Source organism: Sapajus apella, unplaced genomic scaffold (genome assembly GCF_009761245.1).
Source record: "Sapajus apella isolate SASKATOON/1434 unplaced genomic scaffold, GSC_monkey_1.0 scaffold153, whole genome shotgun sequence".
NCBI classification, from domain to species: Eukaryota; Metazoa; Chordata; class Mammalia; order Primates; family Cebidae; genus Sapajus; species Sapajus apella.
Window position 1 is genome coordinate 1,977,806 of NW_022437093.1, and position 16,638 is coordinate 1,994,443.

The window sequence follows — 16,638 nt, forward strand, 5'->3', positions numbered from 1 at the left end:
AGGCAGGAGAATCTCTTGAACCCAGGAGGCAGAGATTGCCATGAGCTGAGATGGAGCCACTGCATTCCAGCCTGGGTGACAAAGCAAGACTGTCTCAAAAAAAAAAAGACTGTAACATATCTCATATTGATGACATGTTGATAACATTTTGGGTGTATTGAGCTAAATATTATTAAAATTTTAAATAATTCGCACATACTAGAAGCATTACCCATTATCCAAGAACACATATAAACAAAAAAATACGCATTAAAAATTTTCAATAATTGTCTATAGTGGGTGTGGTTTGGATGGATGGGGCAATGAGATAAAAGAAAATAAATAAGTAATTAAACAAGAAAGGCCTTACATGGACCACTAAGGAAAAAGGCCATAAATCAACAGAATGATTAACCCAATCCTCTGTATATAAGATCCCTTCCCACAAAGGAGGGAGAAAAAAAGCAAAGAATAACCTGAAGGCTTGATAACCCATAAGGGCCCAAACACCAAAGATGAAAGCAGAAAAGGAGGGGAAAGGTGTCTAAAATCAAAGTTCAAGGACCACAGTAAAACTAGCTCTCACAACACTTTATTTTTATTTATTTATTTTTTGAGACAGAGTCTCACTCCATTGCCCAGGCTGGAGTGCCATGGTGCAATCTCAGCTCACTGCAAACTCTGCCTCCCAGGTTCAAGCTGTTCTCCTGCCTCAGCCTCCTGAGTAGCTGGGATTACAGGTGCCCACCACCATGCCCAGCTAATTTTTGTATTTTTAGTGGAGACGGGGTTTCACCATGTTGGCCAGGCTGGTCTTGAACTCCTGACCTCAAGTGATCTGCCTGCCTTAGACTCCCAAAGTGCTGGGATTACAATATGAGCCACCATGCCCTGCCAACAATTTAAATCATCCCCTCAAACTTCATTTCCTTGGCTGCTTTAGCATAGGTGGAGAATGCTATATGTTGGCCTCATTGCTCAATTGTTTAAATGGTTGAAGCTCACTTCTGTGCTGCAATCAAGGCAGTGCTGTCTAGTGACATATGTGTGAACTGAATCCTGTGAGAAGGTGCTGGGAGGGGCCCTGCCTAAGGTGGGTTAGAGTCTACCTAGGGATCTAAAGCAGAGGGCAGGATAGCTGGTGTTTGGTACAGATTTATAGTCGCAAAGCAGCAGAGAGCAAGTTGGAATCCTCACCAGTTATCCAAACTGCATCATCCCAGATATGCTAACAGCTACAAGGGACTTCAGAGGTCCAGAGAGAAATGGGTGACTTGCCCAACGTCATACTGAGTGATGACCAACCTGAGACTAGAATGCAGGACTCTAAGACAGCAGTGGGAGCTGGCAGAACTGACACAGGGGTTCTCTCTCAGAAAGAAGCCTAGCGCCCAACGGGGCAAGGAAGCAAGGAAACACCGATGAAAGAGATGGCCCTGGGACACAGCATGGGTAGCTCTCAGTAAGCAAAAAGAGGCTCAAATCCTTAGCAGGTCCTCTTTCTCAGCAATTGAGGATGTATTTTTAACACTAAAGATTATTCTCTTTTCTCAGTTTCCCTTTCCACCGACTTCCTCTTTTACTTCTTGAATTCTGACTTCTTCTCTAGCATACCACCAGTCTTCCTCTCTAGACTTCCCTGTGACTAGATCTAGTGTGCTTGTCTTGGGCCTTCTCTGCTACACATGTAACACCAAAGTTCTGCCACCAACTCTCCTCTCCCTCATTCAGATTACTCTCATTCATTCATTCAACTAACACTTATTGAGTGGCTCATGCCTATAATTCCAGCACTTTGCAAGGCCAAGGCAGGTGGATCACTTAAGCCCAGGAGTTCGAGACCAGCCTGGGCAACATGGTGATACCTTGTCTCTACAAGAAACACAATAATTAGCCAGGTGTGGTGGCCCATGCCTGTACTCCCAGCTACTCCAGAGGCTGAGGTGGGAGGATGGCATGAGCCCAGGAAATGGAGGTTGCAGTAAGCCAAGATGGCACCACTGCTCTACAGTGTGGGTGACAGAGACTCTGTCTAAAAAAAAAGGCCGGGTACCGTGGCTCACGCCTATAATCCCAGCACTTTGGGAGGCTGAAGCGGACGGATCACGAGGTCAAGAGATCGAGACTATCCTGGCCAACATGATGAAAACCCTTCTCTACTAAAAATACAAGAATTAGCTGGGTATAGTGGTACATGCCTGTAGTCCCAGCTACTCAGGAAGCTGAGGCAGGAGAATCACTTGAACCAGGGAGGCAGAGTTTGCAGTGAGCCGAGATTGCACCACTGCACTCCAGCCTGGCGATAGAGCGAGACTCCGTCTCAAAAAAACAAAACAAAACAAAAAACGGTTTACTACAACTAACCATGTATTATGCAGGTACTTTTTTTTTTGAGACAAGGTCTCACAAAAAGCTGAGATTACAGGTACTCATTTGTTAATGTAATGCCTTGTAAAATCTTTGTGAAACTATTTATCATTATATTACAACTATGTATTTATATGTCTGCATCCTCTACACCAGACAGTGAGCTCCCTGGGGCCAGGGATGGTCTCTTATTCATCTTAGTAAAAGTACCTGCAGGCTGGGCACAGTGGCTCATGCCTATAATCCCAGTACTTTGGGAGGCCAAGGCAGGAGGATTGCACAAACGAAAGAAGGTTCACAACTCAAAGACTGAATTTAGCTCTGCCTGAAAATAAAAGTACCTGCAGGCTGGGCACAGTGGCTCATGCCTATAATCCCAGTACTTTGGGAGGCCAAGGCAGGAGGATTGCACAAACGAAAGAAGGTTCACAACTCAAAGACTGAATTTAGCTCTGCCTGAAAACTCTCTCCAGTCCCAAATTCTTTTGTTGTTTTTGTGGGCTTTGTTTGTTTGTTTTTTGTGTGTCTGGTTTTTTTTTTTTTTTTTTTTTTTTTTTTTTTTTTTTTTTTTGAGACAGAGTCTCTTTCTATCTTTCTGGCTGGAATGCAGTGGTATAATCTTAACTCACTGCAACTTCGAACTCCTAGGCTCAAGAAATCCTGCCACCTCAGTCTGTCAAGTAGCTAGGACTAGAGTCATGCACAACCATGCCCGGCTAATTTTTTATTTTTTTTTTAAGAAATTAGGGTCTCGCTTTGTTGCCCAAGCTGTCCTGGCCTCAAGTGAGCCTCCTGCCTTGGGCTTCCAAAGTGCTAGGGTAACAGTCATGAGCTACTGCACCTGGCCAAGCTTCACGTTTTCAATTAACCTTTGGATATTTTTCATCTGAGGCTCTCCAAACTCAGTCTGGTTTAAACCTAGATCAGCCTCTATCTCCCAAATCACATATCTGTAACATAAACAAGGTCTATCAAGGCAACTATGGTGTATACTCAATACTAAAAGATAATCAATCCGTGTTTAATACATTGCTCTGCAATTTACCCAGAGAAAAATTAGGCTGCTTAGAACCTAGTTAGAAAAGAGAGAAGCAAAGAACCTATTATTTGGTGGCCATCCACTCCAGGTGCTATAGATATTTTTTATCTAGTAGTCAGGTATATACGTCACTTCTGAGAAAAAAGAGACCATAGCCACTAAGATCATTAAATTTACCCTTTTTGTTCTCTAAGTCTGTACTCAGCAAGCAGCCTCTGGTTAGAATTTGAATGCCTTCAGGACAAGGAATTGGATAAGAATATTTCTCATTTTAAATCAGTAACTCAAAACTGTTTAAATTTTCTATCTTTTTCAGATTCAACCATCTAGGATCCTAGAATAGTGAACATTTAGAGTTGCCCAGAGTCCCTGTCAGCCTCTCTGCTGCATTCCCAGCCCCTAGTCTTTTTCTCCTCCAATGCACATAATCCTCAGCTGTTAGCATAATCTTTCTCAAATTCTGTTCTCATGAGGTCACTCTCCAGCTCAATGATCATCAACAGCTCCTTAGGTCTATTTTATTAAAACTAAAGTCATCAGCCAGGAGCCCAAAGGTTTTTATCAGCTGTCTCCAACACCACCATTTCAACCAAGCTTATGTAGCCTCCAGTCCATACAAGCTAATTTGCTTATAGTCGCCTGCCTTTATTACAGATGCTTCCTGACCCCCAATTAACCCACCATCAGTTGAAAATATCAAGTCAAAAATGCATTTAATACACCTAACCTACCGAACATCATAGTTTAGCCAAGCCTACCTGAAACGTGCTCAAAAGACTCACCTTAGCCTACAGCTGGGCAAAGTCATCTAACACAAATCCAATTTCATAATAAAGTGTTGAATATCTCATGTATTGAATACTGTACTGAAAGTGAGACACAGAATTGTTGTGCAGGTATTTGAAGTACAGTTTCCACTGAATGCATATTGCTTCTACACCAAAAGTAAAGTCAAAAAAATCGTAACTTGGGGGCTATCTGTAGTTTATTTATTTCCCTGTGCTTTTGAGTCAGCCCTAGTCTTCCTAGTCATAAGCCATTTAGCACATCTCAGAGCTCATCTCAATCAAGATGCATTTTCTGATTAGCCTCAATACTTCAGATACTGCCTTGACTTTAAATCCCTTAAGGACTGAGGTGCAAGACTAGCATATTCTCTGGGCCCAGAAAGGGAAAGTCAAAAAAAAAAATCATGTTTAGATCAGTGAGATAAAATTAAGTGGTGAAGTCATTCAATCATCAGATATTTCAAAAATATTTATATATTTATAATATTTTAGTATATTTGTAATATTTGTGTGAAGCACTAAGCTAGGTAATGGGGACATAATAGTTAAGCCAAGGTCCCTGCCTTCAATGGAGCTTAAATTAGACAAATATGATTAAAATGCCATATATAATATGAAAGAAAAGAACAAAGATCTCATGAGAGCAAATAACAGGGTGGAGCTAAGAATTTAGATTAGGTAGGTCTAGGAATATTCTGAGGATGTGATATTGAAGATTGAAGCTGAGGCTTGAAGAATAAATAGAATTTAGCTGGTCAGGCCAGGCATGGTGGTTCACACCTGTAATCCCAGCACTTTGGGAGGCCGAGGTAAGTGGATCATGAGGTCAGGAGTTTGAGACCAGCCTGGCCAACATGGTGAAAGCCTGTCTCTACTAAAAATACCAAAAATTAGCTAGGCATGGTGGCAGGCACCGGTAATCCCAGCTATTTGGGAGGCTGAGGCAAGAGAATCACTTGAACCTTGGAGGTGGAGTTTGCAGTGAGCGGAGCTTGTGCCACTGCACTGGGTGACAAGAGTGAGATTCTGTCTCAAAAAAAGAAAAGAAATTCCATGAAGGGGCTGGGCACAGTGGCTTATGTCTGTAATCCCAGCACTTTGGGAGGGAGACAGGGGACTGCTCGAGCTCAGGAGTTCAAGAAGAGCCTAGGCAACATGGTGAAATTCTGTCTCTACAAAAGATACAAAAAATAGCTAGGCATGGTGGTATGCACCTGTAGTCCCCGCTATTTGGGAAGCTGAGGTGAGAGAATCACTTGAGCCTGGATGTCAAGGCTACATAGTAAGCCTCCAGCCTGGGTGGCACAGGAAGACCCTCAAAAAAAAAAAAAAAATTCCACGTAGTTGGAAGGTGGAATATAAAGGACAGATGGGTAAGATAAGGCTGAATAAAGAGGCAGGTACCAGACCTTGGAGGACCCTGTAAAACAGAGTTCAGACTATATCCTGAAGATAAGTCCTGAATTTGGGGGTGGGGGAAGACAGGGAGAGGAGTCCTAACATGATCAGACTTATTTTTGGAGGTAGGTATGAAACACGCAGGAAGAAACATGAAGGTATATTTAGGAGGTAAAATTGGCAGGTCTTGTGACTAGATGCTGGAGTTGTAGAGTCAAAATACACCACACTGAGCTATGCCACTTTGGCATAAGGGTTATTTTGAAAATAGCGCGGAATTTTAAAACAGCATATGCAAGAAGAGCACTCTGGCCTTCCTTTTTCTTACTGATACCAGGAGACAAAACTCCCACGTGAAAGTTGCCCTCCTTATACTAGAAGAATGCCATTCTTATCACCAGAGACAGAGCTGAGGCTGAAAGAAATCTGTACAAACCCTGTTAAACTACCCCTTATCTAATCCTTTGGGCAATGGAAAAGATGGTGATGTCTTAAACTGGGATAGGAAATATTTTAAGCATGGAGAATGAGGCATTCCATTCCAAACAAAGTACCTATGAGACATCCAGATAGAGATGTCCTATTGACAGTCACTTGGGCCTAGAGCTCTAAGAAGTAGTCTGACTGGAGACATAAATTTTTGAACCATTTGTAGAGGAGAAACTGGGGCCACAAGAATGGATAGGGGCTGGGTGCAGTGGCTCATGCCTGTAATCCCAGCACTTTGAGAGGCCGAGGCGGGTGGATCACCTGAAGTCAGGAGTTTGAGACCAGCCTGGCCAACATGGTAAAACCCCATCTCTATTAAAAGTACAAAAATTAGCCCAGGGTGTTGGTGTGTGCCTGTAGTTCCGGCTACTTGGGAGGCTGAGGCAGAAGAATTGCTTGAACCCAGGAGGCGAAGGTTGCAGTGAGCCCATATCACGCCACTGCACTCCTGCACCCCAGCCTGGGTGATAGAGTGAGACTCCACCTTAAAAAAAAAAAAAAATGTATGGGTTTGCCTAGGAAGAATGTGTAGGGTGAGAAAAAGGCCTAGAACAGACCCCTGAAGCACTCTTAACATTAAAGGGGCCTGCAGAGGGGCTGCAAAGGAAACTGATTTAAAAAACAGAGCAGCAGGCCAGGCATGGTGGCTCACTCCTGTAATCCCAACACTTTGGAAGGCCGAAGTGGGTAGATGACTTGAGGTCAGGAGTTCAAGACCAGCCCAGCTAACATGGTGAAACCCCGTCTCTACTAAAAATACAAAAATTAGCTGATCGTGGTGGCGTGCACCTGTAAATCCAGCTACTCAGGGGCCTGAGGCAGGAGAATCACTTGAACCCAGGAAACAGAGACTGCAGTGAGCCAAGATAGCACCATTGCACCTCACCCTGGATGACACAGCAAGACTCTCTCAAACAAACAAACAAACAAACTAACAAAAACAGAGCAGTAGGAGGAAAGCGAGGAGACAGTGTCATTAGAGAAGCCAAAAGAAGATGATTTGACCAAAGTAAACATGGTGAGGGTAGGGTGGGGCCGGGGGAGGGTGCGAGGTCAGGTAAGGAGGCCATAAGACCACATGCAACAAGGACAAAATGAAGGGTGCAGACAAGGAGGACTGAAGGACTTCAGAAGAGTACACTTTGGGCTATGTTTCAGTGGGACCTATATCTTGCTGATGATACCACAGCTAGCTTTTTGAATAGCTCCCTAAATGCCAGCCTCCAAATCTGACTGAATATGAAATAGACCAAGAAGCAGGCTAAGGAGAAAAAATAATTTTCCAATTCCAATTTTGGAATAATGCTTGTTGTAATCCAACTCCACTCACTAGCCAAACATATTGGATAATGGATGACAGCAGAATGCCCAAGTCGTTGATGAATAGTGAGTTTAAGTAGGTCAATGAAGAGCAGAGAAGGAAGTAAAAATGCTCCAAAATACCCCAGCAAAGTACTTCAAACAATATGGCTTTGCTGTGGATGAGCAGAAACCACAACAGATGTATTAAGCTGGTCAACAACAGTCAGAAAGGAGATACTCTTTTTTATTTCATTTTAAATTTTATTTTATTTATTTATTTATTTGAGACAGAGTCTCTCTCTGTTGCCCAGGCTGCAGTGCAGTGGTGTGATCACAGCTCACTGCAACCTCCGTCTCCCGGGTTCAAGCAATTCTCTGCCTCAGCCTCCCGAGTTGCTGGGATTACAGGCACCTGCCACCATGCCCAGCTAATTTTTGTATTTTTAGTAGAGATGACGGTTCACCATCTTGGCCAGGTTGGTCTTGAACTCCTGACCTCGTGATCCACCTGCCTGGGCCTCCCAAAGTGCTGGGATTACAGGCATGAGTCACTGTGCCCAGCTGATCTTTTTTAGGTTAAAAAAAGAAAAAAAGCTTTAAGCAAATTCTAAACTTATAAGCCAGAGTGCCAAGCATCAGAGACTCTTTAAATGCTGACTCTAGATCCATATTTTCACATACAAAGAATCATCTTTATGTATCTTCTGTGGTAAGTTCCTACATTTAGGTTTATAAAACTCCAAACACATACAAGACTTGGGTTGGCAGCATGTTGTGTAAAAAACAGCTGAGTTTGTAAAATTACCACACAAGTTTAGCATGAGCAAATAGTGACATGTGACTGCTAAAAATGTAAATACAACTGTAGTTCACTTCAATAGACGTGTCCAGATAATAAAAATAGTCCAACTGCATTCTGAATTGATCAGAGTAAATCTGGAGTACTGTGTTCAGTTAAAAGGGTCACATTTTTGGCCAGGCATAGTGGCTCACAGCCTGTAATCCCAGCATTTTGGGAGGCTGAGGCGGGCAGATCACAAGGTCAGCAGTTTGAGACCAGCCTGGCCAACATGGTGAAACCCCTACTAAAAAAAATACAAAACATAGCTTGGCATGGTGCCTGTAATCCCAACTACTCAGGAGGCTGAGGCAGGAGAATTGCTTGAACCCATGAGGTGGAGGTTGCAGTGAGTCGAGATCAAACCATTGCATTCCACCCTGGGTGACAGAGCAAGACTCTGTCTCAAGAAAAAAAAGGGAGGGGAGGTGTCACATTTTAAGAGTGGGAGCTCTTACTCTTCCCTTCCTTTCCATTCCCAATGTTAGATGCTCTCATCTCACAGCTAGCATGGTAGATTGTTTTCAAAGATGACCCAACCACCCCTCCCATGGCACATGCCTTTTGTGGTGTTACTTTGCCACTCTTCTTATTAAGAGGTAGACTCTATTTCTCCTCCTGATGATCCAGGGTGACTCTGAGTCTTACTTTGACCAACAAGAAATGATGGTCACAGGTCTAGGCCTAAGGGGCCTCACAGCTTCTATTTTTGCCCACTTTGTTGTCAGCCACCAAGTCAAGAAGCTGGAGCTAGACTACTGACTGATAAGAGGCCAATGTGAAAGGAAAGGTCATGTGGAGGAGAAATGAAGCACTCAGCCAGCAGCTAGCACTGACACCCTAAACATGTGAGTGAAGCCATCCTGGCTCTTCCAGCTAGCCAAGCCAATGCTGGTGATGTCCTGTATCTGTGTGATTGTCCAATGTGGCAGTCACTAGCCACATACAGGGCTACTGAGTCCCTGGAAGGTGGCTAGGGCATCTGAAGATTTCATTTTTAATTTCGTTTTCTTTTAACTTAAATTTTAAATAGCTACTGGCTACTATACAGGCCAGTATAAAAGTCTGTTACCACCCTAAGTCATCCAGCATGATCCTACTAAAGCAACTGGGCACAGGGCAGTCAAAAATCACCTTAGCACCTGCCCTTTGAGGGTCTGTAAGTACATACACAGTGACAAGAGAAGGCGGTGGAGAAGGATGCAGTGTAGCTCTGTCAGCCTTGTTTTTAAAAATGAAAGAAAAAAGATCTCCCTCCAACATTACCCAAAGGAAAGGAGTGACCCATTCTAACAACGTCATCTGCATAAAACCTGGGAACCACAAAGGGAAATTTCCAAGCAACAGAATATATCATGAGTCCACATCTAGCTTAGAGAACTCCTGACTAGTAAAGTAACCTTGAAAAGCTGTTTTCCTCAACTGCTGAAAAACACAATTTCAACAGTTCCCTGGTTCACTTTTTTTGGGGAAGAGGAGGGACAGAGAGGAAATATGAGAGTCTACAGTGCACGCTAGACACAGCCACGTTTGTGATACATCGAATTCTCTTAATGCTTTTTTTTTTCTCAAACTAACCGAACAGAAGAATTTCAGAGAGGTTGTAATTTGCCTAAGGATCTATGACTTGTCAGTGCTAGAGATAAAATTCAAAACCAGGCCTCTGAATTTCCGACCCCCTACTCTTTCCACCACAGCGGAATGCCTCTCCTATCAAAAACAAAACTTTCTAACAGCCTATTGAGCGTTTCCATGATCTCTCCACCTAAGTACTTCCAATTTATGCCTTCTTAGCAGACTGATCTCATTTTTCTTCCCTCCACTTAATCCTATAGTTTCTTTTCCTCTAATTCTACCCATCCTTCAAACGCCAGTTTAAATTTTTTTCCTTCCATAAAACTTTCCTCAGTTTAACACAATTTCCCTCTCTGAATTTTTGTATTACTTATAATAGGCACCACATAATATAGCGCTCTCTGCTTCACTGCTTTTCCCTTAAATAGGCCTTAATCTCCTTGAAGACAAGCCATCCTTTCTCTTTGGGGAGTGGCAATCTTCCCGGATTTCTTTAGTTTTCCCCCAGAGCCGTGAGTAGATACTTCTGGAATGGACGAATGATCTAAACTCAGTAGACAAATGCTTGTTGATTCATTATAGTCAGCTCCAAACTCTGCTGTTTTACCCTTTGCTTTATAATCTATCGCAAACCAATTAATCCAGAAGGCCCGACTGGCGACTCCACACTGCAGCCCCGCCACGTAACGCTCCCAGCCCGTTCCGTCACGCCACGCCCAGCCTGCTGGTTGCTGCTTGGGCGTGGCCCAGCCCTGGGACGGCCGATTGGGCGTGGTGTGCGTGACTGAAGGCGTGGCTGAGAAGAGGAACTTACGCTCAGGGTCAGACTCGGTAGTTTCCGGTAACCCTCGACAATTTCCGGCAACGGTTTTTTCCTCGTCGACCCACCTCGGGTATTTCCGACATACTTCGGGCCTTTCCGTCTGGTTTCCGCTCGGCTTTCTCCACTTCGGGTATTTCCGTGTCCCGCTCGGAGGCACTCGGCAACGCTCGGCCTCCCCCATCCCCCGGTAACGGTCGCTGGTGAGTTTAAATGAGCCGGGGCTGGCCGGGCCGGAGTCGCTACGGGGGGGGCCTGAGGCACTGCAGAAAGTGATCCTCGAGGATGACGGTGCTGCAGGAACCCGTCCAGGTAATGATAACTCTCTTCTCTGAGGCCTGGCTCACAGCCTCGGTCGGGAAGCAGCGTAGGGCCACTCCGCGGCCTGGTGCGGCCTAGGCCGGGCTGCTTCTCCCGGCTCGCCTGCCGCCGAGTCCTGCCTATCTTTCGTCAATTCGGAGGCCTTGCCCGCAACCTCGGGCAAGCCGTGTGACCTCGGGCCCTTCGTTACTTTCAGCCTTAGTGTGAGCGGCTTCGTTGAGCATAACCGCCATTCCCGTCCGAGCCAACGTCCGGCCAGCCCTTCCTGTCAGTCCAGGGGCCTGGCTTGACCTGGGGTGGGAGATGAGGGTCCGAAAACGCACCCCGGACGCTCTCTTGCCTCGAAGATGATCGAGAAGCACATTTGATCAGAGCTTGTATGATGTTAGCGATGGTAGGGCAAGTTTGCGGAGGTTTTTTTTGTTTTTGTCTTATGTGAGAGGGTGGAGGGGAGAGTCGGATCGGTCTTTTTAATACTAATTTCTATTTTGGTAACAGACTTCCTAGCCCACGTTGCCTTTCTCGGGGAATTTCCCACCGGACAGTGATGATTTGAGAAGACAACTCCAAGCCTCAGTGCTGAGGTGCAAGCACCTATACCAGGGGAGCGGGTGGAAAGGGCACATATGGGTTGTTTTCATCCTCGGCGAGGGGGATCAGGAGCATTTTGTTGTGCATGTTTATAAGGCATTCAGGAAATGAAAGACAAATAATGTTTTTTCTGTCCATTTCACCGCCCTAACACCAAGATATGCTTTGACGCACAGCGCTGTGTTACATTAAAGAAACCCTATTGGATTTTAAGTATGTGATGCGGTGCCAAGTCATTCCCCCCCCGCCCCCCCACAGCTGGAGAAACTGAATCTTTTGTGCCTTGGGAATGGACCAGGTCTGGGAGAGTTCATCCTACCATATGATGTTTGACTTGATCAGAATTGACCTCTATCAACTGTTGTCATTGAGTCATGGACTTAATTTTGAAGTTACAAAGCAAACCAATTTTTATAAATTCCTTCATATTGCCCTTAAAAGGCTTGAGGTATCAAATAGTAAATATTTTAACATACCACTACTTTACTATTTATTTAATTTTTCTTCACAGCATGAAATACTCATTTCTTCTAGTTTGGCTTCTTCTCCAGCTGTTTACATATAGCAGCTATTAGTGTTTGAATTCATAAAACGTAAGATTATACCTTATGAAATGTATCTGTCTGTAAGTTGTATCAGTTCTTCTAAAGCTGTTTCCATCCAAATTCTTCTTAACGGTATAGCGTTTCTTTTAAAAATTTTTTTATTCTATGGCTGTAGATAAGGTAATTATATATACATAATTTTTTTAGGCCTAGCATGAGCTTAAATAGATAAGCATATTACTCAAGTTGTTTAATTTCTGTTGCATATCCTTGTGATTTTGTTTTAATAATTAATGATTTTTTTTTTTTTTTTTTTTGCTTTCTCTGGCCCCAGAAGTCTTCTAAAGTGATAAACTAGTTGCATTGACAGTCTATAACCACCATTTAATAATTTCAGACTTTATAAAAGCATGGAAGAGAAAAGAAATATGTAGACTATTTCTAGATAGTACCCATCAGGTTTCCTGTTTGTACTTAAAGTACTCTTAGCAGTAATTATACACGTCGATATTTTTAAGGCTTAAAGGTCAAATTTGCCTATTTTTCACAGTAGCATTGTTGACTAGATTTTTGAGATAGCGGTAGAAAGTTTTAGGATATGACTAAGTGAGATTTTTGGTTGTATAGTATAAGAAGAAGCCATTCAAGAAGGGATGATTTGGAGCAGTGAGAAGAACTAGCAACTTTGACTACAATGATAAAGATCAATGTCAGGATAGTGCTGCAAATGGGAAAGAATTAGTAAGGAAGAGAATAAAAATAGGACAGATATAAAAATACTGTCTTTAAAAAAACTATGATGACAGATTGCATGTATTTGGAAAGCAATGAGAATAAGTTGGAAAATTGTTTTCTTTCTTTGGAATGCCTCAGAGTTGATTTTCCTATACTAGGCATAGGAAAAAGTTGACAGAAAAAATGAACAACTATTTTCTGCATTTTTTTTCTTTAAAGTTTTAATATAGAATGGCCAGTCTGTTATACCATATATGCCTAAATTAAAACTCTGTCTCAAATTACTACCTCTCAGAAGAGTATTATTTATATTTGAGTCCTTACAAAAATCTCATATATGAGGCAGAAGTTCTGTCAGTTTTTTTATTTTTAATGGTAACCATTTGGAAAGACACACTAGCTTGAGTGACTTCAATGAGAGCTTTTTGGGTATTTATAAAAGTCACCTGATGAAATTGGTATTTAAAAAAGAAGCAAAGAGATTTTATATAGATTTAGCAATTATTCCTAGGGGTAAGACTTCACAGAGGTGTTGGATGAAGTTGTAAATAAGCCTTTTGAAAATTGGTTTCATAAGCAATATAGCAATTGGGTATTATATACATGATATTGTTTTAGAGATCGTTCGATGGTGAAGGAGTATTTTTGGCTGGGGGTAAAATGTTGAGAGACAACATCTAACATGGATTCAGAGTATGGATCTTTGAATGAGAAATTGAGATTTAATATACATTGGTAATGAATAACTATTAAATGAGCAGAAGAATTTTTGAGCAGAGGAATTATGTAATAAAAGCACCACTCTGGGAATATTAATCTGGTGCTATTGGAAAGGGAAGAGAGACAAGAGTTAGACATACAGACTAGGAGAATAATCCAACCGCGTGATAATGTAGACCAGGGCTTCTTAATCTGGACACTGTTGACATTTGGCACAAGCTATTACTTTGTTGGAAGCTGCGCATTGTAGACTGTTTTGTAGCATCCCTGTTTTCTGCCCACCAGATGACCCCTCCATTTGTCGCAACCAAAAATACCCTCTGGACATTGCTAAATGTTGGGGCGTTAGTTGGGAGCAAGAAGGCAAAATTGCCCACAATAAGAACCACTGATGTGCACCTAAACTAAATCAGTGTCCTAGAAATTAGATTATAGTGTATAATAAGAAATTTCAACTGTGATTTTTATTTTCTTCATACCTTCGTACATTGTCTGAAGCCTTTATTATCTATTTCTTTTAAAGTCTTTAAAAAAAGGCAGCTGACTGGGCACAGTGGCTCACGCTTGCAATCCCAGCACTTTCAGAGGCTGGAGCAGGCAGATTGCTTGAGCCAAGGAGTTCAAGACTAACATCGGCAATATAGGGAGAACCTGTCTCTTTAAAAAAATAAAATTTAAAAAGGCAGCTTTTTTGACAAAAACAAGAATACAAAATGTATTAAAAATTTTAACAAAAACAAGTATAAAATTTTTTATAATAAATTTTCTGTAACAAAAAATGTACAGTGATTACATATAAATCTGAGTATAACTTATAGAGGTTTGTTTATATTTAAAATAATATATTTAAGAATAGCTAGCTGGTAAGGAATTTTGCAACTTTAAGCTGTTGGTTTATTTATCTTTTTAATTAGTGCAACTGGTGACTAACCCATTAATCAGTCAGATTTCTCTTAAACATTTTTTGACGGAGAGGGAGAAGGAGTGTTCTTTTGGCTTCATAACTTTCTTTTAGCAGCATTTCATCCATCTGGCTTTAATTTGTGGAACTCTAGCAGTAATGCACTGGGTGTTGTTCTTTAGGGGAAGTTCTACGCCATCAGTTGGGCAGAGGAGCTGATTTTAGCTATGTTGGTCATCAGCTACTACTTATGTATAGTGCCTTAGATAATAATCTGTTCTCCCCTCGAAACACCGCACAAGAGACACCATCAGTCAGGAACTTTGAGCAAAGTGGGATGGAAGCTGTATGTGGGATTCTCTACGTGGCAGGTTTTTTCTGATGCTTTTAAGAATTGGTGATAAAGGAATGATGTTCTGAGCAAAGCTTGATTTTAAATCAGAAATGGATGGAACTCTTGAATATGATACCTTTTTTCCTTCTTTTTTTCCCCAGCTCCTACCCCTCATTTCTTTAAAAAGACAGAAAAAATTTCAAAGTTCTAGGATTTTATGACCTTAGTATATATAAGAGTGAAATTTTCCTAGTGGTCAGTAATATTAAAATTGCTTGTAAATCATTTGGGTCTTTTGTGGCTTATATGTTGCAAAATAAGCAGTTGTAGCAGGTATGCTGAGGAGATGATATATAACGGAAACTACATATTTCTTGAATTTATATTAAGAGATTGGCAAGGAAAAGGTTTTAAGTGCTTAATGTGTGACAGTCAATATACAAGGAGCATTATAAATGGATCATTTTATTTAATCCACAAAACAACTCCAAGAAATAAACTCCATCTATCAGATGAAGAGATTGAGGCTGAGAAAAGTTGAGTATTTCCCACAAAGTCCCACTACGGGAAGTGCTGGCGGACAAATTTGAGCATGTCTCCAAACATCAGATCTTTGGTATCTTCATTCTACTCACCATTTTCTTTCACTTACAACAAAACTAAACATGTAGGTTCTTAGGAAATCCCAGATTTTATAAAGAAGTAATTAGATGGTAATTATTTGCATAATAAACCAATAATTCTATTTATCACAGAGTTTCTTTCAACAGATTCCCAGAGATCCTTAATTATTAGATACACGTCCAGGAATACAAAGAAACTTAATACTAAGACTAACATACAAGAGTGCTAACAGTGGAAGACTGCCATAAGTTAAAGATCATTTGTTTATTCATTCAACATATATTTACTAAGCACCTGCTTTAAAAGCATATAACAGATGCTGGGAGTATAATAGTGAGCAAAAACAGACGTAGCCCCTACCTTCTGGAGTTTATAATATGGTTAGGAAAACATCACTCCCCTAGATTAATACAAAATTACAGCAGTGGCAAGTATTACAAAGAAAAGGTACTTGGTGCAATTAGAGTGTATAATAATGGTGCCTAATCTCATCTTTTTCCTTGTATCTAGATAGAAATGGTAAAGTTTGACATCTTTGAGACTATAAAATTTAAGCTATATAAACAAAGGTTAAACAAGAGGCTCTAGAGACCCCAAACTAAGTTTATTACTATTCTTTCTTGAGAAAATAGAAAGGGCTGTCATTTACTACTTTTATTTTTTAAATTATAATTAATAATACTTAAAGCAGTATTAACATTTGCTTGTTTGTTCAACAAAATTTATTGAGCCTTTACTGTATCTAAGGCATATATAATTTAGATGTACTGGTACAATGTTAGCTAGTGATTAGTAACCAGATTTTACTGGTTTCCATTGTAACCATATTAAATCATTCAACAAATTATAAACTGGTGCATGTGCTAAAAATAAAAAATAACACTTGTATCATGATCAGGTGTGAGATATCTCAAAAGTAGTTTATTACTAAAAATGATATTACCTAGTAAAGATGAACATATGCATTTCAACAACCCAGTAATTTTATTTCTAAATACATATCCTAATTTGGAGAGATTGTTTTCGGCTTTTTTTGATGAGAGTCTTGCTCTTACTGCACTCCAGCAGCTGTTCACAGGTATGACCATAGCCTTGAACTCCTGGACTCAGGCAGTCCTCCCAGCTCAGTCTTCTGAGTTGCTGGGACTAAAGGCTCATACCACCATGGTGGGCTAGAGAGATTCTTAAACATGTACCCCAGGAGATGAATCCAAGACTGTTGCAGCATTGTTGTAATTGCAAAAAAAAAAAAAAAAAAAAAAAAAAAAAAAC

General features: G+C 41.3%; 2 protein-coding genes across 12 annotated transcripts in view; one reads left to right on the forward strand and one right to left on the reverse strand.

Moving 5' to 3' along the window:
• MYL4 (myosin light chain 4) overlaps positions 1–10,604 on the reverse strand; it is a 33,406-nt gene extending 22,802 nt beyond the window's left edge. Inside the window, exon 1 of the mRNA XM_032265975.1 lies at positions 10,590–10,604. The gene's annotated coding sequence lies outside the window, so the exon portion shown is untranslated. The remainder of the gene's footprint in view (positions 1–10,589) is intronic.
• A 132-nt stretch (positions 10,605–10,736) lies between these two features.
• CDC27 (cell division cycle 27) overlaps positions 10,737–16,638 on the forward strand; it is a 69,150-nt gene continuing 63,248 nt past the window's right edge. For 4 of the 11 annotated variants that reach the window (XM_032265960.1, XM_032265965.1, XM_032265968.1 and 1 more), the window contains exon 1: positions 10,739–10,907. In XM_032265960.1, the coding sequence (XP_032121851.1) occupies positions 10,881–10,907 (27 nt within the window). In that variant the 5' untranslated portion in view covers positions 10,739–10,880. Of the gene's footprint in view, positions 10,908–11,414; positions 11,501–16,638 lie in introns of all 11 variants that reach the window. The other 7 variants (XM_032265962.1, XM_032265963.1, XM_032265969.1 and 4 more) reach the window with 4 other exon arrangements.